The following is a 23484-nucleotide window of genomic DNA, read 5'->3' as shown; positions in this document are numbered from 1 at the left end:
ATTACTGATCCTGGTGGTTGCTTCTGATTTTATATCTTTAACTATTATGAGAAAATTCTTATCTGGAATTTATTTCTAACTTAAATGTTTCTTTATTTCTTCTTTTAGTGTCTTGAGACAATGTCCATTTGGGTAGGGCATCAGATGAAGTGAGGAGAGATTTGGCTTTGCAAGTCTGATAACGTGACATTTACTTGTGACCACGGACATAATAAATAATAATAGTAAATAAAAGAACAAAACTGTGATAGATATTACTATGCCAAATACTCATATATTCCAAAATATATAGAATGGAAAGAAAGTAAAACCACCTGGAACAGGACAAAGAACATTCCTGTCACTGTATCTACTATTAGAGAAATGCTTTCCGTGAATCAATGAAATACATGATAACACATTTATTCAATTACTAAGAAGTAATCACTATATTCCTCTGTACCATAGTCAATTCCATGGAACATCAACTATCATATTCTCATAGCAGAATAGTGACTTGTCCTCCAAACTTTTCCACTTGAACATCATCCAAAAAGATGGGAAGAGAAATCGCCATGATGGAAGCAATAATAAGGAACCAAAAAACACTGGCAGTTTGGGGTCTGGAAATACTCTTGATTGAGTTAACACCCTTGTCAGTGTGAAGGAAGAGAGCCAGGCAGGTACAATGACTGAAGGGCTGATCTCAGAAGTTAAGAAGACCTGGGTTCTAATTCCACCTCAGACGCAAACTTGCTGTGTGACCAAGACATTTATCATTTCTGAGTGACAGTTTCCTCAACTGCAAAATGAAGGGTTTAGACTTCAATATAAGGTATCCTAGAGTTATCTAAACCTAAGGTGATATTCTAGATCGATCGATTGATCTATCTATCTATCTATCTATCTATCTATCTATCTATCTATCTATCTATGTGTAGATAGATCTACATATATAATATAGATCTAAATCTATATTATAAAATCTATGATTCTATAAGTCAAAGGATGAGATAACACAGAAGCCAATGAGCAAGTAATGAACCACAAAAAAGCAGGATACACTAGGACAAATCAAAGGTACCCAAACACTAGCTCCTTGAAATTTTTGTATGCAGATAGCAGTGACAATTCATACAGGCAAACTATGGGTGCCCAATAAATGAACTGAGGATAAAGCACTTTGATTGGGTGATAATAACATTCCAATCTTGCCATTTATAGGCAAGGACTTCGTGCTACCTTTTGTCATTACCTCCATGTCACACAACATTGTGAATCAGTGCCAGACAATTGTAAAAAACAAGCCATAGAAGATGAAATCAGAGCCAAAATGGAGTAGTTTCTAAAAGTTGAGGAGGGAAAACTTGATGAATCTGAAATTAATGAAAATTTTCCACTTAATGCAAACTCTAGAAAGTCTTTAATAAGAAAAGAGATATCAAAAAAATGATTCTCAAATTTCTCAGTGACTTTGAAGAAAATATGGACAAACCAAGACTGGAATTCCAAAGGTTCTCTTTTTTTTAATCTGTTGGTATGAATCAACTAAAAGGCCAGCTATACCAAAACACAGTCATTCACAAAAGCAGGTGTTCACTATAACCATGTGGCCTTGCACAGTATTTGGCAGAAAATGTAAAAATCATTCAGGACCTGCATGTAATAGGAAGGAAAGGTGAAGCTATCAAGTGAAAGTCCTAAGGACAGGTATCAATACCATCACAATAGGAAGAACTTGAGAAATCTGTTAAAAATGACTTACCGATTAACCCCAACACTCTACCCAGGGCCCTCTCTCTACACTCTAGGAAAATTTTGTTGGCTCTAATAGGCTTAATATTATCTTTATGATGACGATGCCCAAATCTCTACTTCTAACTAGAATCTCTCTCCTGAATTTCAATCTCATATTATCAACTGAAATTCTAAACAAAATGTCTAACAGACACGAGAAGCTTGATATGTCAAAGTTAAAGGCATTATCTTTCTCTGAAAGCTCAACCCTCTTCCGATCTTCCTGGTTTCTACTAAGGCTATCGCCATCCTTCTCATCATTCAGTCCACACTCTCAGTGTCATCCTTGGCTTCTCATTTTCATTCACCGGAAATATCCACAAACTCTCTCTTTCTCTACAACATCTCTTGTATTTATTCTCTTCTCTCCACATAACCACCTCTCATCACCTCTGCTCCAATAGCATCCTAATCATTCTACTTGCCTCAAGTCTTTGTTTTCCAATCAATCCTTCCCACAGCTGCCAAAGTGAGTTTCTTAACGTACAGGTCTGCCCATGTCACCTCCCTTTTCTGTACATAATCTTCACTCCTTCTTACCTCCAGCATCAAATATAAATTTCCATTTGGGGCTTTTAAATCCTTTTACAATTTGGCCCTAACATTGTCCAGATAGTGGCAAGAGAAAACACAAATTGGGCACAATGCCCAATGGAAAGCTTGAGCACAGTGGCTAAAGTGAATAACGCAACAAGGCTGAGACAAGGGATTGAGATTTGCATTTCTCTGCCAAGCTTTGAAGTGGAGGGCTAGATGAGATCCATTATTCTTAGCCTGAGCGCTTCACAGGGATTCACAAAGGAATCACAAAGCCCTTTGCCAATTTTCTCTCAGGTGCAAGTCTTGATCCCACAATTCTCAATGAAAGGTTTGACAAGTCTACTATCAAGATAGAACACCAACAACACTTTCAAAGAGAAGCCAATTACATTCACAATTTTAACTAAAAAGCATCCACCAATTCTTACAAGAAATTATATGTTTATGAAGGAATAAAAAAGGGTTGCCTAGAAATCCTAAGGGGTACAAAAAACAAATTATTATTGGTTCAGCAAGTACTGAATAGGAACAGCAAAATACCAACTCGAATTCTTAAGTCAAAACTAAATGGGAAAATGCATCTAAAATAATTGATACCTATACAATTCTAGTCTTAACATATATTTTCAGAACTATAATATGGACCATAACACATCTGGAAAATATTCTAACAAAACATACAGTGTTACAAAATACAGGGTCTATCCTTTTAAGGGTAGTTAGGTGGCTCAGCATATAGAGCAATGGGACTGGAGGCAGGAAGACATGAGTTCAAATCCAGCCTCAGAGACTTACTAGCCATGTGACCCTGGGCAAGTCATTTAACCCCATTTGCCTCAGTTTACTCATCTGTAAAATGAGCTGGACAAGGAAATGGCAAACCACTCAGTATATCTTCCAAGAAAACCAAAAATTGTGTCATGGAGAGTCAGTTCTAAAGTACGACTTAACAAAAAAAATAATTTCAAATTTTACTCTTTTTATTTATTCTGTATTTGGGAAACACCAAAATAAATGAACACTTCCTATACCAGTGGGACAGAAAAGGATTGCACATGAAACAAAAAATCCCTATGATTTAGAGCACTTTTCAAATGTTAAAGCTCTATGTAGTCAGCATTCATCATCGCTATTATCTTCACAGTGTGTCTATTGTCCTCAAAAAAAAGAGAGTTTTTATATGAAGTGGTGTGGCAGCAAGCACCCTGACGCATCCAGGATGGCCTGATGCACAGGTTCTTAGACCTGCTTTTCTAAAAGGAAAGCATCTTTTGGGGGGTCAACAATCTTCTTTAATCACGTTCACCAACAGAGAAAATACAAGCAGAGAAATAAAGACCAACAGACAGGGCTTCTAACTGTCTGACCATAAGCAATGCATACATCACAGATCAATAGACAGATCCAACTGTCTGACCATCACATGCATACGTAGTGACCAGAGAGAAGCACCAACATCTGGGTTTTCAAAGCGGGGGGAGGGGGGCTTCTTTAATGTCTACCCAGAGTTTCATCTGGGACAGGAACCTTCTTCCAAAGAGTAAGCCCCCAAAGCAAAACCTTAACTTAGAGTGTATATATATATATGCACTTTTCAGAGCCTGAGGGCATCACAACCCCAGAGACCTAGTGCCTCATTAGAAACTAACTAAAGGTATGGGCCTTCCTATAAAACAAGCCTTCCTTAATCAAGCTTCCCTTAATAGGCTCCACCAGAGGCTTGTTAATGGGCAGGGAAGATCTCTAACTCCTATTGACATAAATTTCATTAACATTAAAAATGGTAAAGAACCAGTCTTGACCCACTCATGTTGAATAAAACTGATAAAATCCAGGCTCATTCTTAGAAGAAGTGAACATCATGAAGGGTATACAACAAGCTCTCCTACCTCTGTCGTCTGTATTAAGTAAACTGAAAAATCAATCATTAGACCATTCAGGTGACCAAAAAGGAGCTGAGGCTATTTCTCTTCCAGGGAAAAAGCAGGAGCAAGGGGGGAAGTTTCATAAAGAGAAATTTAGGATCAATGTCAAGAAACCCTTCTGCACGATGAGAGATACTCAGGAGGGAGGTGCCCTCCCCACCTCATTTATCCAACAACAGATTGGACTAGATGCACTATAAGGTTGCTTCTGACTCAGAGTCACTGTGAGTCTGTGAAGTAGGCCAAGCATGTTCACTGTGAATAGTCACCCCTAGAATGCTTTTGTTCTATGAACCTTATTGACTAGTTGCCTCCTTTTAAAATATAAAAAAGTATGGCGCCCGAAAATTGGTCCTTTGCAAGCAAGGAAGAGAAGCCTAGAGTGTGTTGAGATTTGTTACTGAGATCTCTGTTGGGGTTGTGTCTACAGTAAACCTCTGATTATTACTCAGTGGGGTCTCTCTTTGGCCTAGCATTTACATCATTTTATTCTCCTTAGGATGGAAGGAAAAGAAAAATTTAAAAAACTGGGAAGACTTTTTAAGAAAGAAAAGGAAAAACTTAAGCCAAAGAAGACAAAAAAAAACTTAAGGTAAAACAAAAAATGAGATGGGGGGGGGTCTTTCTGTAGGAAAGTGTTTTGTTTTTTACCAAAGTCATGACAGGAATAGCATACTCCAGCCCATTCTAGGAAGCAGGGCACCTCCTCTTTAATCTTAATTTCTAGAGGAAAAGATATGTGCCTATATACCCATCAATAGGTTAGATTTATTTTCCCTTTTAAGATTGAGGGGAAAGAATCTCAAAATACAGGACTTTGAATAGGTGGTCCCAGGAAGCTGAGGACAAAGAACCTGATTCAGGTTCAGAGGATCTGGGTTCAAATTTTGACTATGCCACTTAATTTCTCTGTGACACTGGTATAATACCAATGCAATACCCATAGCAGCTGCAATGAACATATACGTGTATCTCCATGGTTGGTTCGCAGAATACAAGAAATTCTCCTTCTCCAAGACAAATATTTGTTTGGAACATTGCTATTAGGATACTAGAAGGCAAGATTTAGTGAGGTACACATCACCAATTCAGAGAGAGCTGACATTTCAAACAAGTTCTTGAGGCAAGTTGTTCCCTCCGCCTGCTTCTCTCTTTGCCCACACTTTTCCCTCCAAGCAATACAATATATGTTGTTTCCAATCACAGACTCAGCACTTGATTGGCTTAGAGAAGCTTTGAAATTGGCATTTAATTGGGAGGGTATGGGAATCTCTCTGGCCCAGAACTTAATTGGCTCTGCACCAGGGTTCCATGTGAGGCCTATTGATGGGCAGGGAAGATATTATCTCCCATTAACATTACAGCTGAACAAGTCTCTCAATCTCAGGACTTCAGTTCTTCATCAGTAAAACAAGGAAGTTATCCCTCTAAATCTTTGTGGTCCTCCATGTGAATTAAATGTAAATTGAAAGAACTGTTTCTTCCTCTGACTTGACATCTATTGCTCTAGACATTAGTCTTATTTCCCTTTCTTAGGTGTTATATTCCATTTTTAGCTGATTATTTCAGTTTTAGAAACTCTGTAAGCATGATTTGAAGTCAGGAGGGTGCTTATCTGGAAAGTGAAGCCTGACTAAGATGAACATTAAGGTTCCCTCTAGCTCTAAATCTAGGATTCTACAAGGCTAGTGCAGTCATATGAGCATAGGTAAGCTTAAGGTTTCAGTTGAATGGGACTAATCAGCTCTCTGTAGTCTGGAATCATGCAGTCCTAACATCTTGGAGTTAGAAGGAATCTCTAGAGACAAAATAAAATCGAGATAGCCCATATCTCAGCCTTCTAGCATGAGAATAGGAGGTGGGAAGCCTGGATTTTCATCCTGTCTCTGTCCTTGACTGATTAGATGAACTTGGACAAGTGGCTTTCCCTCATTTATAAATTGAAGAGGTTGGACTAGATCATAAAATTCCATCTAAAAGAGATGTCAGAGATCATCTGGTTTAATTCCCACCTTCTATAGAGTAGGAAACTGAGGCAGAGACTAAGTGACTGTCCAAAGGCACATAGGTAAGAAGTGGTGGAGCTAGGATTTGAACTTGGGCCCACTGGCTCCAAAGCCAGTGTTTTTTCCATGGTGCCATAATAACTCTTAGTGTGAGTCCTTGGCCTTTGGCTCTATGATGCTCAGTTCAAAACCCTAAAACACAATGGTAATGATCTCTAATCAAGATCATTAATTGAGCCCAATGCCAGCCAGTGGGAGAGAGTATGGGAGGAAGGGAAGGTTCACTCTGCTGCCCAGAATAGGCCTGAGTTCAAATCTTGACCCTAACACTTCCTAAGCTGGGAGAGAACTTGAGCCAGTCATCAAATCCCTCTAAGTCTGTTTTCCTTGTCTATCAAATAAGAAAGATTTGGTCGATGGATGGAGTACCTGGGCCATCTCTACGGGTAGAAAGGACATGGGTAGAGTTGAGAACAAAATGAAGGGACTTCTTGTCTAAGACCCTTGGACATATCTTGTCTTTGGGATGGAGGGAGAGAGTAAAGAATAGGACACCTGTGAGATTGTTAGAATAGGAAAGTCCAGATGAGGAGCCTCCTTCTGCCAAGGGAAAACAGAGACTTCTCTGACATTGAGGGTCTTAGAAAGTTGCCTTGGCCCCCGACAGGTCAAGTGACTGGCAGGACTTGAACCCAGATCTTCCTTACTCCAAGGCAATGCTACCTTTCTTTGAGATAAGACAAATAAATGCTCCATATAATGGATTCTTTCTAACACTCCCTCCTCCCTTTTGTTTTTACTGACCAACAGTGGCTTTTCAGTTTCGATGCCCAATTTAGGTAAGTGACAGTTAATTTTCTTGGGTTTATGCAAATGTATTAAGAGATGATGGAATGGGAGAAGAGAGACAAGTGATTCCCACCCTGAAAACTTGATGCACAAAAACAGAAGCCAAACAGGATCATTGATGCTTCATTTTACAAAATTTCTCCTCACTTTACCAAACCTGAATATGATTTGAATCTCACTAATTCACTTTTGAAACAGTGATAACACTGATGCTTCGCAGTCGGTCCATATTTTGATATAATGGGCAGAGCATTGGCGTTGAAGACCCAAGCCAATATCCTGACTCTGACACTTACTTGTCTTGGGACTCAAGACAAGTCACCTAATTGCTAGGGGTCTCAGTTTCCTCTCCTGTGAAATGAGGATAATAAGAGATCTTACTTCACAGTGTTGTAGGATTAAATGAGATAATGGATGGAAAACACTTTCTAAACCTTCAAGTTGGAAAGTTTAAGGATTGTGGTACAGCAGACAGAACAGTGACACTGAAACAAGAGAAGCTGGGTTCAAATTCCATCTCCAATAATATTTCTTGTAAGACCATCCATGGGCCTCAGTTTCCTCACTTTTAAAATGAGGAGGTTGCACGAGGTGGCCTCTTAGGCCTCTTCTGCCTCTGCATCCATGAATTGTCCTATAAATGTCACTTATTAAGATGGCAGTGGTGATAGTGACGATGATGATGATGATGATAACAAGTTGGAATTGTCAGAGAAGCTCACGAACTTGAAACTGTGTGTCCATCAAGTAAAATAACACATCCATCCTTCGGTCTCACTGGGAAATCCTCCCATCCTTATACATTTATTAAATGCCTACTCAGGGGTGGGGAACCTAAGTCCTGAAGGCCATATGTGGCCTTCCAAGTCCTTAAGTGTGACCTTTTGACTGAAGCCAAATTTTACAGAACAAATGAGATCGCAATTATAAAGTGCTTAACACGGTGTCTGGCTCATAGCCAGATAGTAAGCTCTATATAAACGTAAGCTATTATTATTATTTCTATCAGCAATAATTTATTAAGCATTTGGATTCAGTCATAAGGACACACTTAAGGACTTGGAAGGCCGCATGTGGCTTTCAGGCGGCAGATTCCCCACCCCGATTGGTTCTCTCTCTTCCTCTTCCTCTTCCTCTTCCTCCCTCCCTTCTTCCCTTCCTCTCCGCCCCTGTATATAGATATGCATACAAACACATATATGTGCATGTTTAATACATATACATATATAATTGATATATGTACATATATATTATATATCTCCAGTTTTCACCTCCATGAAAATTGGGAGCAGACAGGCATCATCATAAAATTCTACACTGTCTGAAAGAACTTTACCCATTTGTAGACAAGAATTTCTCTTTTCACCTGTCTTTGTCTCCATCCCCAGTGCTCAACACAGTGCCTGGCCCATAGTAGGTGCCAAGTAAAAGTTTATTGACTAACTGACAATTTTCATCTCCTTTTGATTTTAGAATTTAAGTCTCCGGATGACGTATTCTACGAAAATGTGGCAGCGGACAAGAAAGATCTCAAGTACGTTGGTTTGATTCCTTTGTTAGCCAGATGTCCCTAAGGTTTAATCTAGCTTCTCAGTGTGAGTCAGGCATATTAAGAGTCATATCAGTTCTTAAGTGTGCTGAGGACAGGAGCATGGTATAGGGGGAAATGCCCTGGATTTGGAATCTTGGCTGGGTTATTAGCTGTATTAGCTCTATGATCTTGGGCAATTCACTTAACATCCTATGGCAGGCTTCAGTTTACTCAGCCGTGAAATGAGGGATCAAACAAGGAGATCTATAAAGTGCCATTCAGCCCTGTCTCCCAGCGCTTATTCACCTGCCTGCATCGTTGCTCTAATTCCCTCCTGTCTTCTTCTAAGGCCCTCAGGTCTCCTCCCCTCTCGTCTCATATTATCCCTCTTTATTGACTCATTCCCATCTGTCTACAAGCATACTCATTTCTCCTTAATGTTCCAAAAAAACAACCCTCTTCTAAGGCCTTCTTCATCATCTAGTTACTCTCATGCCATCCCCTATGAGGCCAAATTTGACAAAGCTCTCTTTACTCTTGCCTCAATTTTCCTACTTCCTAACCTCCTTAGAAGCTTATTCCAAGCTAGGGGCTTCTTCCTCTACCACTCTACTCAAATAGCTTCTGAAAGGTCCCAGTAGTCTCCTAAATAACAGGCAAGCTAGATGGTACATTGGATGGAGTGCTGGGCCTGGAGTTAGGAAGACCTGAGTTCAAATCTAGCCTCAGACACTTATTACTTGTGTGACCCTGGGCAAGTCACTTCACCCTGTTTGCCTCAGTTTCCTCATCTGTAAAATGATCTGGGGAAGGAAATAGCAAATCACTCCAGTATCTTTGCCAATAAAACTCAAATGGGGACATAGTCAGACTAGTTCTTCTCCTTGATCTTTTTGTAGGTGTTAGACACAGCTCCCTCTTTTTGGATTCTCCCCACACCTCCAGGTTTAAGAGACACAGCCCTTGCTTTGTTCTCCTTTGGTTTGGCTAATTCTTTTCTGCTCTTTCATTGCCTCCTCATCCTCTGTCAATGACCTACCCCTCTTACAGTGTGGCTCTAACTCATCAAGCTGGGGGGGCAGGGGGAGCAATCCCTCTACTTCTATCCAGTACCAAACTGTCTTGATGACTACTGCTTTGGAGTTTAGCTTGAGATCTGGTATGGCTACCTATAACTTCCACAAAGAAAGAGGCCATGACATTTCTAAACTTTATACCTCTCCTAGCCCAAATGTAATAGTCTGAATACCATAGATGCTTCAAATGGTGGTTGAATTGAACAATTTGTTGCTAACTTGGAGGGAAAGTTGAGTCAAGACACAGTTGGCAACAGTGGAGCAGAAAAGAAGTAGGCAGCTTTCAGAGATCTGGTATACAGCACTGCATTTGCTCATCTGGGTCAGAACACTCGCAAACACCAAGACTGATTTGATGAAAATGATGTGGAAATTCAGAAGTTTATAAATGAAAAACGAGAACTCCACAGGATATACCAGCAAGATAGTTCATCCACTTCTAAGAAGGCAGCATTTAATTCTATCAAAAGCAAGCTTCAAGCAAAGTTTAGAGAGATGCAAGATTCCTGGCTCAGTGAGAAGGCAGATAAAATTCGATTTTATGCTGATAGTAACAATCCAAAGCACTTTTATGATTCCCTGAAAGCTATTTATAGACCAAAAACCTATGGTGCATCACAACTACTCAGTGCTGATAGAGCCACTTTGATGAGTGATAAGGACATGATCCTAGAGAGATGGGCTGAACACTTCCACAATGTTCTCAAGAGACCATCATCAATCAATGCTGAGGTCACTGACCATTTACTTCAGATTGAAGTCAGTCCCTCCTTAGCTGAACTTCCAGCTGAAGAAGAGGTTTTGAAGGCCATTAGGATCCTTTCATGTGGCAAAGCACCTCATGCTGATTCTATTCCAGCTGAGATTTACAAGGTAGGGGGACCATTGCTAAAAGCTGACTGAAATTTTCCAGGTTACGTGGGAAGAGGAGGTTATCCCTCAGGAGTTCAAGGATGACTCCACTGTTCATCTCTATAAGGGTAAAGGGAATAGATTGTCCTGTGACAATCACAGGGAGTTCTCCCTCTTAATAATTGCTTTTAAAATTCTTGCTCGAGTCCTCCTTAATAGTCTGATCCTTCACCTGGAAGATGGTCATATACCTGAGAGCCTGTGGGGCTTCAGAAAGGGCTGAGGAACAGTCGATATGGTGTTTGCTGCCTGACAACTCCAGGACAAATGCCAGGAGCAGAATGAATGTTTGTATACAACATTTATAGATCTGACCAAGGCCTTTGACACTGTTAGTCATGAGGGCTTATGGAAAATTATGTCAAAATTTGGTTGCCCAGAGATGTTCATCAGTATTGTACGTCATTTCCATGATGGCATGTTTTCCAGGTTCTGGACAATGCTCTCATGCCTTCCCAGGCACCAGCAGAGTGAAACAGGGCTGTGTGCCTGCTCCCATGCTTTTTAGCATGATGTTTTCAGCCATGTTGTCAAATGCTTTCAATGAGGATGAAGACAGTATCTGAGGATGAAGATGGTATGAAGGTCAGCTACAGTACTAATGATAAGTTCTTCAGTTTGAAAAGACTACAAGCCAAGACCAAAGTGGAGGGAGGGTTGGTACGTGATTTTCTGTTTGCAGATGATTGTGTACTCAATGCAGCCTCTGAAGCTGAGATGCAACAAAGTACGGATCAATTCTCTGCTACCTGTGCTAATTTTGGCCTAATACTTAACCCCAAGAAAACACAGGTGCTCCATCAGCCACCACCACACCGTCCATATGTGGAACCATTGGTTACAACAAATGGAGAAGTTTTGAATGCTATGGATAAGTTCACTTACCTTGGTAGTGTGCTTTCCAGCGATGTACACGTTGACAATGAGGTTGATGCATGCATTGCCAGAGCTAGCTCAGTGTTTGGGAGGCTTCAAAGAAAAGTTTTGGAGAGAAGAGGTATTAGACTGACTACCAAACTGAAGGTCTACAGAGCCGTTGTGCTTACCTCATTGTTGTATGCCTGTGAAACATGAACAGTCTACCAGCGCCATGCCAGGAAACTGAATCGTTTCCATTTGAACTGTCTTAGGAAGATTCTGAGGATCACCCGACAGTATAAGGTACCAGACACTGAAGTTCTTGCTCAAGCTGAATTGCCAAGTATTCAAACTATGCTTCAGAGAGTGCAACTCTGACGGGTTGGTCACATTGTTCCAATGCAAAATGTACGTTTGCCAAAAGACTATTTATGGAGAACTCACATGAGGCAGGATATTACATGGTAGTCTGAATAAGCAATACAAGGACACTCTCCAGGTCTCTCTCAAAAACTTTGGATTTGACTGTGCGACATGGGAGACACTGGCACAGGACTGCTCAGCATGGCGTGCCCACATCACAAAGGGTGCTGTGCTCTATGAGCAAAGCAGAATTGAGACAGCAGAAAGTAAACATAGGATGCACAAATTTCCCCAATATTCACAGGAACTATCTGTACCCAAGCTATGATAGAGCATTCCGAGCTCATATTGGTGTGGTCAGCCACAGTCAGACACACTGAAATTTCACTTTATCATATTCTGGTCCTCTTCGAGAATGAAAGACAACAGCCAGCCAACCAACCAACTAACATAGACCCTCTCCCCACTGGACAGCCATAATTATCAGGACATTCTTTTTTCTACTGAGCCAAAACCTTCCTTCCCACAACTTCCTCCTACTGGTCCTCACTAATTATGTTCTTGGGAGCCTGACTGACTAATCCTCTTCAAATAGCTGGAGGCAGGGATCTTGTCTGGCCAAGTTTTCTCTTCTCCATGCTCAAGATGATCCATTTTTAAAAACTGGTTTTTACTTACCTCATTTCATTCTCTTTTCCCTTACCAGGGAGAAAGTGAGACTCTGGAAACCAAAATTTCTGATGATGAAAGAAAACAAAGGGAACAGAATTGCTGAGGAACCAGAAAGGTAACAGCCCATGTCCAACTCCATCCCACCCTGGGTCTTATTCCTTGTAAGGGTCTTCTTGATATAACCTTTCAAATGAACGACAACCAATATTCTATGATAGGAAACTTGTCAAACGCATTCCTTCATCAGAGACTCTTTTTTAAGAGTGTGCAGAACCCAAGGCTAGGCACTAGGCACCAAGCATGAGGTGACCAAGCAGATGCAAAGTTTCAGTGAGACATGTTCCTTGTACTGGACAGTCTCATGGAATAGAGAGTCTCAGAGACTAAGTAGGAAGCTTTTAATGAACAGATTGTTGAGACTAAAGGGAACCATTTTCCCTTCTCCATTAAAACTTGAATGAAACTTTAAGAAAAGAGACTTAGTGAAGTTAATTAAATATTTATATTAAATGTCTACTATGTGTTGTCAGGGGAAAGAAGAACTATACATGTTCTGATCTGGGAACAATGGGTGGAAGTCACAAAGAGGTACATTTAGGCTTGATGTTAGAGATGTGCAAGAGTAGAATGGACGGTTCGAAGAAGTAGCAGTTTCCCTCCCAGCACATGTCTCCAAGCACTCTGAATGAACACTTAAATGTTGGTCATGCTGTAGCTGGAATGCTCTTTCAGGTATGCATGAGACCACATGGTCAAAGCGGTCCCTTCTCACTCTGCTTCCATGAGAGACTTTATGGCATGTGCTGGCAATGAAGGACAGATGGGTTGGACCCAGTGGGCACTAGGATGAGTCACTTCCCACTAGGAGATTCTTTGCTTCTGAGAGGGAAACCTCCTTGGAAGAGAGGCCCTTGAGTTAAGTCTTTAAGTTGGGGGAGAGGGGGATTTCAAAAGGTGGAAAATAGGGGTGAGTCTACTCTGGCAATAGGGTCAGGAGAAGTGAGAAGAGGGAAAGAAGAAACTGCTTAGTTTAATTGGAGTACAGAGTACATAAAGAGTTGTGAGAGATAAAGCTGGAAAGATAAGTTAAGACCAGACTCCATGAAGGGCAGTATAGTATAATGGAAAACCAAAACAAAACAAAACAGGAGACTTGAATTCAGGAAGCCTCTGTTGGAAGCCCAGCTCTGACACAGAGGAACAGAGGAATAAGGATTTAAAGCTGAAAGGAACCTTGGGAGATAATCTACTTCAATTTCTGCATTGAACCTATGGGGAAATCTAGAATCAGAGAGTTCAAATCACTTGCCCATTGTCACATAGATAGTGAGTAACCAAGACAAGATTTGAACTCAAGTCTTCTGAGTCCAAATCTAAATCTCTCCCCACCCTACTCCTGTGACCTGGGCAAAGTCACTTTTGGCCTCTATAAGCCTCATCCTTAAATTAGGGAAAGTAATACCTGAAATACCAACCTCATGGCACTGTTTTGAGCAAAGCATTTATGAACTGTCAAGGACTCAGAAATGTGGGCTTCTATTTTTATCACTTGTATACTGCTATGTTTATTTGTAGGTAATAGGGAGCAGATGAAGATTCTTAAGCTGTAGAGGGACATGACCAAATATGGAAGATAAAGATGACTTAGGTACCTATGCCAGCCAGTCACCTGGCATTTCATTAAGCACCTACTATGTGCCTGGTCCTGTTCGCAACACTGAGGATTCAAAGATAGCAACAAACAAAACAAAAAATGATGCCTACTCTCAAAGAGCTCCCAGTCTAAGAAGGGAGAAAACAAGCAAACAGCGACGTACAAACAAGATGCACATGGGGTGAATTGGATGTAATCAATGGAAGGGAGGCCCTAGAATTCAGAGCAAGCAGGAAAGGCTTCTTGTGAAAGGTGTGATTCTAGCTGGGACTGAAATCTATGTTATTCGAAGTTATATGAAAGGCACCCTGGAGACAGGCATAGATTGGAAGCAGACAGGCTAGTTAGGAGGCTATGGCCTTTATCTAGATGGGCAGGTGAGATGAGCTGGGGCCCTGAATCTGCGTGGTTTTCATAGTAGAAAAAGACCAGATGTAAGAAATATTGAAGAGGGCAAATTGACCAGAGGTGTATTGTAAAGTGAGGAATGAGAAAAAGTCAAAGGTGAGTGTGAAGCAGGAGAACTGGAATGCTGGTGGCATGACCATTAAGAGAAGGGGAGGAAAGAGAGAAGGAGGAAAGTTCAGTTTGGGACATGTTGAATTTATGGTATCGTTAGAATGTTGTGAGATATTAAAAAGGCTGAAGCTGGAAAGAGAGTTTGGAGGATCACCTCCATTCTTATGACCCTGAAATAAGTTGATTAATCCATAAGCATTTATTAGGCACTTACTAGAACTCCATGGAACTGCACAGGATCCCTAAGAGATCCAGAGGGAGAAGAGAAGGGGGCCAAAGTCAAATCATTTAAAGGGATATGTGGGAAGATGACCAAAGATGGAAAGAGGAAAAGGAAGGGAAACACCCAAGGGTAGTGTCCTTTACCAGTGTCCCTTGGTAGTGTCCATGGGGTGGGGGAAGGACTTGGAGAAGAAAGAAGAAAAAAGTCATCTACACCATCAAATACTGCCAAGAGGTCAAAGAGACTGAAGAGAGGAATGAAGGCCATGGAATCAGAGGTGAGGGAGGCACTCTTGACTTGGGAAAGAATGATTTCAGCTGAGCAGGGGAAGAGGAAAATGGTTAAAAGTTCAAATTATAAAAATCTGAGGAATGAGATACGATGGTAAAGTGGACTTAGAGGATAGTGGCTGAAGGAAGTCACAAAGTCCAGAGGAAGTTTTTTTTTTTGATGATGAGAACTTGGTTTGCTTGTAGGTGAGGGTGAAGGCTAGTGAGGGGGGGAGATTAAAGATGCAGGAGAAGGGACCTTTGGTCCTCAGAGGTCATTGAGTCCATGACTGACCTGAGGCATGAAACCCTTCTACAACATTTCTCGGGGACAGAGTCAGGGAAAGGCATTGGTGTTTCCCAGGAAAGATTTGGAAAATGTCTCCTGTGTGTCATAAACCTTCCCAGTAACACACATGACTTGACAACACAAACAAATACCTGCATATCGTGAAGGATGGAGGTTTTTTCTTTAGCTTTAAAGATGTCTGTATTTCTCAAAGGCAGCACTGTGGGGTGGTGGATACAGATAGACTTGGCATCAGGCAGATTTAGGTCCAGATTCCACTTGATACTGTAGTTATATGACCCTGAGTTAGTCACTTAACTTCTATGTTTCTCAGAAAACTCTCTAAAGTAGACATTCTCAACCTTTTTATTTCATAGACACTAAGCAGTCTGGTGAAGCCCATGGACCTTGTCTCAGAATAATATATTTTTAAATTCATAGAATTACAAAGAAAACCAAATACATTGAACTAAAGTTCCCCAAATACTTTAAGGACAAATTCAGGGACCCCAGGCTAAGGGCCCCTGCCCTAGAGCTCACGCAATCCTAGATAAGTTGTGATTTCCACTAGTGGAAAGCGTTTCCATACTAAGAGCTGATTAATGTAAACCAGGCCTCAACTATACCAATCCAGTAATTCGGACTAGAGGATCATACAGCAATGTGTGATAAATGCAACAGAAATCAACATTATTGATAAGATATTTTTAATGTTTTAAATTAAAAATAAAACATTTATCCCCTCTTCCTTCAAAACCATGACAGCAAAGAGTCAGCTAGGTCAAAAAGCATGCCTTAAAGTTCAGCAGAAGCTCAGCTGAAGCTTCTGACCTCAATTCTCACGTGACTAGGTCTTTTTCTCCTGGAGATGGTTAAACTGCCCCATTGCCCCTGAAAGAATCAGCCCAGCAGGACCCACAGCTAGAGCCACAGCCAAGCATGAGAGGTATGAGAGTGAGGGGGCAAGGCAGGGGTAGGACCCTGCTCCCACTTTCTAAGGGAATCAACCTGCTCCATGGTTGGGCAATTCTGCTAGTTAAGAAGCCTTCTCCTCTACTGAGTCCAACTGTCTCCCAGCAGCTTCCCTTCATTGTCTTCATTCTAGACCACAGAGAACAAATTTGTTAACCAAGACACTAGCTGAACCATCCTTGCAGGGTCCCCTCTTTTCCAAGTTAAACATGCCAGCACCTTTTGCTGATCCTCCATAGTATGTACCATGGAATCTATTCCTCTCCCCACACTGGCTGTTATCTTGATGAGTTCCATCTTCTAGGAATAATCAAAATCAAGTCCTCCTGTGAAGATGGTGCATTATAGTTGGCTCAGCATTTTCTTCCCCCAAACCCATGAGATAGAACAGGCAAAATCTATATTCAAATTCAAAAGTAAAGTCAATAACAATCTATTAAGTGCCTACTATGTGTCAAGAAACATACAAAACACTGGTCGGAAAAAAAACCGAAACCATCCCTGTTCTCAAGAAGCCATCATTCTGTTGGGGAAAAGCATGTATACAGATAAGTAAATTATCTCATGTAGACAGAGCAAATACTAAGTGGGCAGCTGGGTGGTGCCATAGGGCATAGATCACTGAACTTGGAATCAGGAAGACATCCTCATGAGTTCAAATACAGCCCCAGATACTTTCTGCGTGACCCATTTCACCCTACTTGCCTCAGTTTCCTCATTTGTAAAATGAACTGGAGAAGGAAATAACAAACCACTCCAGTATCTCTGCCCAGAAAACCCCAAATGGAGCCATGAAGAGTCAGACACAGCTAAAACAACACAATAATAACAACAAAAATACTAGTTTGTGGCATGAGGGAAGAAAGCACTTGATTCCATCTGATAAAGTAGAAATATAGGCTTGAAAGTGTCAGGCGACATGCCCATGGTCCCAGCCAAGATCCCATCTCTGGTTCGGTCGCTGTCATGTCAATAATCTTCCTCAAGCACCATGTTGCTTGATGCTCTGTCCCCCACAGCAGAAACTACCTGAAGGTCTGATCTAAACGGGCATTGAGAGACATGCAGAACTGGCTTTGCAGTTCTGTCCCTGGCATGCTTGGTGGACATTTCTGAGGTCAGATATTTGAGTTACTTGGGAAGTAGACATATTACTTACTCTGTTGATAGGACTGAGAGGAATCTCTCAGTGGCTTTGTAGTAGAAAAGCTTCTCAGGCAAGTTATCTTCCAAACAGTTTGGTGGCTGTGATGGCTGCTTTGTGAAATGATACTAAGAAGAATCCATGGGAAAGACCCCTGGGAGGGGATCCTATGCCTGGCCAAAGCAAACACAGACATGGAAGATGGCACAGAATCCCCTTTTCCTGAAGTTTATTTTCTCTGAGCTCAAGCTTGATGTAATTTATTTTTCCTGGTGTGGTAAGATGGATTCATGGGCTGGAAAAGCAGTTTTCCATTTTAAACCTTAAATGCCCTAGTCATTGAAGTCTCCGTGTTTATGTACTTATACCAAAGAACACCTAGACGTTCACAGAGTGGGAGGAGGGGATACCTGTGCTATACCTAAAAGGCAATAGGCTTTAAAGAAACAAGCACTTCATTGACTATATATAAGCATTTTTATAGACAGGTTCATTTTTCAGTCATGTCTGACTTTTCATGACCCCATTTGGAGTTTTCTTGGCAAAGATACTAGAGTGGTTTGCCATTTCTTTCTCCAGCTCATTTTACAGATGAAGAAACTGAGGCAAACAGGGTGAAATGACTTACCCAAGGTCACGCAGCTAGTAAGTGTCTGAGACCAGATTTGAACTCATGAAGATGAGTCTTCCTGACTCCAGGTCAGGCACTCTATGCACTAGGACAGCACCTAGCAGCCCCTAGAGACAGGTTACTGGTAAGTTTATTGGACATCAGAAAAACACCCAGATAGTTTGGAAATATGGAAGAGAGTTAGATTAAGAGGTGATTAGGTTCTAGTTTCAAATTTCGCTATATTCTTCTTACTTGCCATGACTTTGGGCATGTCATTTCTTTTTTGGCCTCACTTTCCTCTTCTGAAAAAAATAATGAAAGCATTTTTCCTTGTAACTCTGAATATCTATTTCTAGTAAAAGAAAAAAATTTAAAAAACAAGCAAAAAATAAAAAAACCTTCCATTTTAGAACTGATAGAAGTTTGAACTGAGAGATTCCGTATATTATGAGATGATGTGTTCATCCTTCATTGCCAAAGAAGACCATGCCATCAGAGACATGATGACATGACTTGCACTTGACTTTGTTTTGAGTGAGGGAGGGCTGTGCAGGTCACTAGCCTCACTTCTCCTCCAGAGCCATCTGAATCCAGTGACCAGATATTCATCAGAATGACTGAAGATGACCCAGGATGCACTGGGAGACCTTGGAGCCTTTAGACCAAGGTCTTTGCAGGTATTCACTTAGGGTGAGGCAACGCCCATTCATTGAATAGGCCTGTTTAAGAAGGAGCCATGGCTCTCCTTCATTGGTAAAATGATGATAATACCAGTAGTTGTACTACTCGTAGGGTCAATCAAATGATAATGTATGAAAAGAAAAACCTTTGCAAACCTCCTGGTACTCTATTAATATCAGTTAGTGAAATTATTTTAAAGTTTATATTGATATAATTTTATTCTGCTGCGTAGTTGTGCTCTGAAGTAGGGAAGAGAGAGGAATTTGCATTTGGAATGAGAAAGATCTTGGTTCAAATCTCCCATCCCAGTCACTTTCTAACTAAGGCATTTCATATCTGTTGACTTCAGGATGCTTTCTAGACTTGGAAATGGAATCCAATATGCATGTAGAAGTTCTTGCACTAGGGTTTTAATTCCACTAACAAAATCACAATTCATTCCCACATTAACATATTTGATCTCAGAGAGGCAGTGTGGTATGGTGGACAGAGAGCCAACCTCAGTCAGGAAGACCTGGGCTCAAGACTCACATCCAATACGCACAGTCTGTTCCACAATGGGCAAGATCGTCTTGTTAACTCTTAGAAATTCTCTAGGTTTATAAGTTGTAGGAAAATTGCTGATCTACTTTGGGAGAGGATTTTCTTCTCTGGCAGCCCCTATGCCAGTGAAACCGCAGTTCTAGACTGCCAACTCCAGACCCTTTTCCATCCTGTTCACTCCCTACTTATCAATGTCCAATTTTATTGCCCTTCAAATATTATTGTACAGCCATTAAAAACAATCACAGTGACACTGATGTGTTTTAATTCTATCACTCTTCTTTCCAGAGAAGTGCTGGAGATATTGATGAGGAGGAAGAGAACAGTGTTAACATTTCTGAGCACTTTTAAATTTTATGAATAACTTTCCTCATAATAAATCAATCAACAAATGTTCATTAAATACTTTCTGTGTGTCAGCTATTCCACTAAAGGCTAGGGATACTGAGAAAGGCAAAGATAAGATCACTGCTCTCAGGGAGCTCACAGGGCAGTGGGCGGGGGGGAGGGGGAGGCAATATGCAAGCAGCTAGGTTCAAACAAGTTACAACAAGGGGAATGGGAGATGATCATGGAGGGAGGGCACTAACATGAAGGGTGATTGGGAATGACTCCTTGTAGGAGCTGAGCTTTTAGCTGGGACTCAAAGGAATCCAGGGAAACCAGGAAGCAGAGATGATGAGGGAGAAAATGACAAGCACAGGGAACAGCCAGGGAAAATACAGTTGGGAGATAGTGTCTTGTTCAAGGAACACCAAGGAAGCCAGTGTCACTGGATCTGTAAAGGAAGGATAAACAGATGGGTAGAAAGGTAAGAAAGAAATAGGTTGTGAAGGGCTTTAAAAACCAAATATAGGATTTATATTTGAGTCTGGGAGTAATGGAGAACCACTGGAATTTACTGAGCAGAGAAGTGATGTGGTCAGATCTGTTCTGTAGGAAGAGCACTTTGGAATCTGGGTGGAAAACAGGATAGAATGGGGAGAGACCTAAGGCAGAAAATATAACCAAAAACCTACACCAGGGTGGTGGTTGTGCAAGTAAAGAGGATGAATATGAGAGATGTAAAGATAGAAAATTAAGCAATAGATTGGATAGATAGAGCAAATGTGAGAAAGGAGTTAAGGATGTTGTAGCAGTAAGCACCTTGACAAACCCAGAATGACAGGCTGGTACAGGTTCTTAGATCTACTTTTCTAAAAGGAAAGCCACTTTTAAGGGGTCAACAATCACTTTACTCAAATCCATATGTCATTCGCTTAGTTCAGAGGAAAAAGTCAGCACCCTGAACTTCACAGAAATTACAAGCAGAAATTACGAACAGAAAGACCACCCGGGCTTCCAACTGCCTGACCTTAGACAATACTTATATTGTTATCAGAGAAAGAAGCACCAACATCTGGGTTTTCAAAGCCAGGAGGCTCCTTAACAGCTACCCAGAGTTTTGTCTGGCCTAATCACACAAACACTCTTCCAGTGATTTAAGCCCCAAAATAAAACCTCACCTCAGAGTATATATACACTTCAGAGTTGGAAGGCATGACTATCGTGACCAGGTGTCTCGTTAGAAATTAACAAAAGGTATCTGAGACCTATTAATGGGCAGAGCAGATCTTTAATTCTAATTAACATTACAGATGTCCCTGGGGTTGAAAGCCTGAATGAGCAGGAGAATGGTGGTATCCTGGACAGTTACAGGAACATTATGAAGAGGGAAAGCCTTGGAAGCAAAATTGAATTCAGTCTTTAATGTGCTGAGTTTGGATGCCTATGGAATATCCAGTTCACAATGTCAAGAAGCAGTTGGTGATGGGACATTGGAGCTCAGGAGAGAGATTCCAACTGGGTATACTGATCTAGGAATCAATCTGAACCCATGGGATGTGAAAAGATCTTCAAGGGGAAAAAGAATGAAAAGAACAGAGGGCCCAGGACAGAGCATTGGGAGCATTCATATTTAGTGGCATGACGTAGATAAAGATCTAGTAAAGAAGACTGAGAAGGTGCAGTCAGATAGTTAATCAGGAGAAAGTGGTGTCATGAAAACCTAGAAAAGAGAAAGTGTCCAGGAGAAGAGGTTGATCAAGTGTCAAAGGCTGCTGAGAGGTCAAGGAGAATGAGGATGGAGGGAAAGGTCACTGGATATGGCAACAAAGGGATCACTTATGAGAACCGTGGCCACCAAATGATGGTAGAGGCCTTAGTATCAAGTGAGAGGGAAGAGGAGGCACCAGGTATGACTTTCTCAGGGAGTTTGGCTGAGGAAGGAAGGAGAGACATACAGTGAGAGTTAGTGGTAATAGTGGGGTCAGTGAGGTTACTTGAAAAAATAGAGAAATACAGGTGTATTTTTAGGCAGCAGGGAAGGCAATAGTAGAGAGAGAGACAGCAGATTAGAGAAAGAGTGGGACTGATCGTTGGAGCAGATGCCATGGAGGGAAACAAGGTTGGATGTAAATGGGCTTACCTTTTTCACCTCATTGTGAGAGACAGGGGTGAGGGAGGGAATAGTGGGGGAAGGGGCCAAATGATAGAGATGAAGATGGATGGCCTGACACATACCTAGCCAGCATGAGAATATCCCTGGGGGCCAAGCTAAGGGCCCTTGGCCATCCACCCACTGGCTCAAAGAGTGACAGCCCTGACAGGCAAAAGACTGGATGGCCAGTCCCACACAGATTGGTGTCTCTCTCCCTCCTAATCTGACGCTCATCTATACTCATCCTCAAACTGCAGTGTTCTTCCAAGTCATGAAGCAAAAGCCACGTTTATTCAAATGAGCAAGAAGGAGTTAGAATTTCTTTCCCCACAGACAGCCACATGAAAAATTATTAAGCTAAAGAATAAATGCACAAAATTGAAGCCATTGATAGGCATCAAAAAATCCATTTAAATAACTGTGAAGGGAAGACAAGATTTTAAAATATTTCTTTCATTAAGTTTCTTTTACTCTACATTATTTATTCTATGGGATCTAAGTACCAGAAGATGTTTTCTGTTGAAATCATTTGTTTTCCCTGAAAAAGAATTCACTTTTTTGCCCAAAGTAGGTTTGGTTTTTTTTTGTTTGGTTGATTTTTACATAAAGGGTTTTGTGTTTGATTTTCTCTCAAACAATCTACACGTTTGTTTATACTATGTACCCCATTCAGCTGTTTTTCCATCTCTGCTAGTTTTGGGGTGTATGTGCTAAATACTAGCTAGCTAGCATTTACATGGTGCCTACTATGTGCCAGGCATTTTATAATCATTATCTCATTTTATCCTCACAGCAACCTTTGGAGGTAGGTGCTGTCAACAGATGAGGAAACTGAGGCAAACAGCAGTTAAGTGACTAACCCAAGGTCACGGAGCCTGTGTCTGAGTTTGAATTCCCGATTGCCGGCTCAGGGTTCTATGTACTTTGGTACCCTCTGGCCCACAAAATACTATATTTCACATTGCTTTAAAAGGGAGGGGCTTCATTGAGTTTTCAACGCATAACTTTGTCTTCTCAAAGTGGGGGGATTTCATCATTCTTAGTGCTCCCTCTGCCCAGCAGGCTACAAGACTTCCATGATCAGTGCACTGAAAACACACAGAATAACTGAAAGGGATCCCCAGAGTCATCTGGTCCAACCCTCTTATTTTACAGATGAAGAAACTGAGGCTAGAGAGGTGAACTGTCACACAGCATCAAAGATGTGATGCTTTCAGGATCATTAGAGGTCCTTTAGTGCAAGCCCCTGCCTCATTTTACAGAGAAGGAAATTGAGTCCCACAGATGTAGGGTAACGTGCATCATTTGCTGATGGACCTTTCAGTGATGAACCTCTTAGCTAGGCTGTTTTTTAAAATGATTCTCAACAAATTACTTAACTTCTGTTGGCCTCAGTTTCCTCATCTGTCAAATGGGGATCATAATAATACTTACCTCCCAGTGTTGTGAAGGTCAAATGTCATAATACTTGTAGAGTGTTTAGCACAGGGTTTGGGGGAACCTGTGAGAAGCCTCCCTAATCTAGGAGTGCTTCCAGAGCTTGGGGTCCTCTGATAGAGCCTCTGGGAGCACCAAGAGACCTCCCAGGAG

General features: G+C 41.2%; 1 protein-coding gene across 3 annotated transcripts in view; it reads left to right on the top strand.

Annotated features, from left to right (window-relative positions):
* Positions 1 to 23484, top strand: part of FYB2 (FYN binding protein 2) — a 97059-nt gene that overhangs the window by 70308 nt on the left and 3267 nt on the right. For 2 of the 3 annotated variants that reach the window (XM_072649598.1, XM_072649600.1), the window contains 4 exons: positions 4741 to 4833; positions 7058 to 7086; positions 8570 to 8630; positions 12543 to 12623. In XM_072649598.1, coding sequence (XP_072505699.1) covers positions 4741 to 4833; positions 7058 to 7086; positions 8570 to 8630; positions 12543 to 12623 — 264 coding nt within the window. Of the gene's footprint in view, positions 1 to 4740; positions 4834 to 7057; positions 7176 to 8569; positions 8631 to 12542; positions 12624 to 23484 lie in introns of those variants that run through there. The other variant, XM_072649599.1, reaches the window with a different exon arrangement.

This window comes from Notamacropus eugenii, chromosome 2 (assembly GCF_028372415.1).
Source record: "Notamacropus eugenii isolate mMacEug1 chromosome 2, mMacEug1.pri_v2, whole genome shotgun sequence".
Taxonomy (NCBI): Eukaryota; Metazoa; Chordata; class Mammalia; order Diprotodontia; family Macropodidae; genus Notamacropus; species Notamacropus eugenii.
This window is presented reverse-complemented; position numbering and strand designations above follow the sequence as displayed.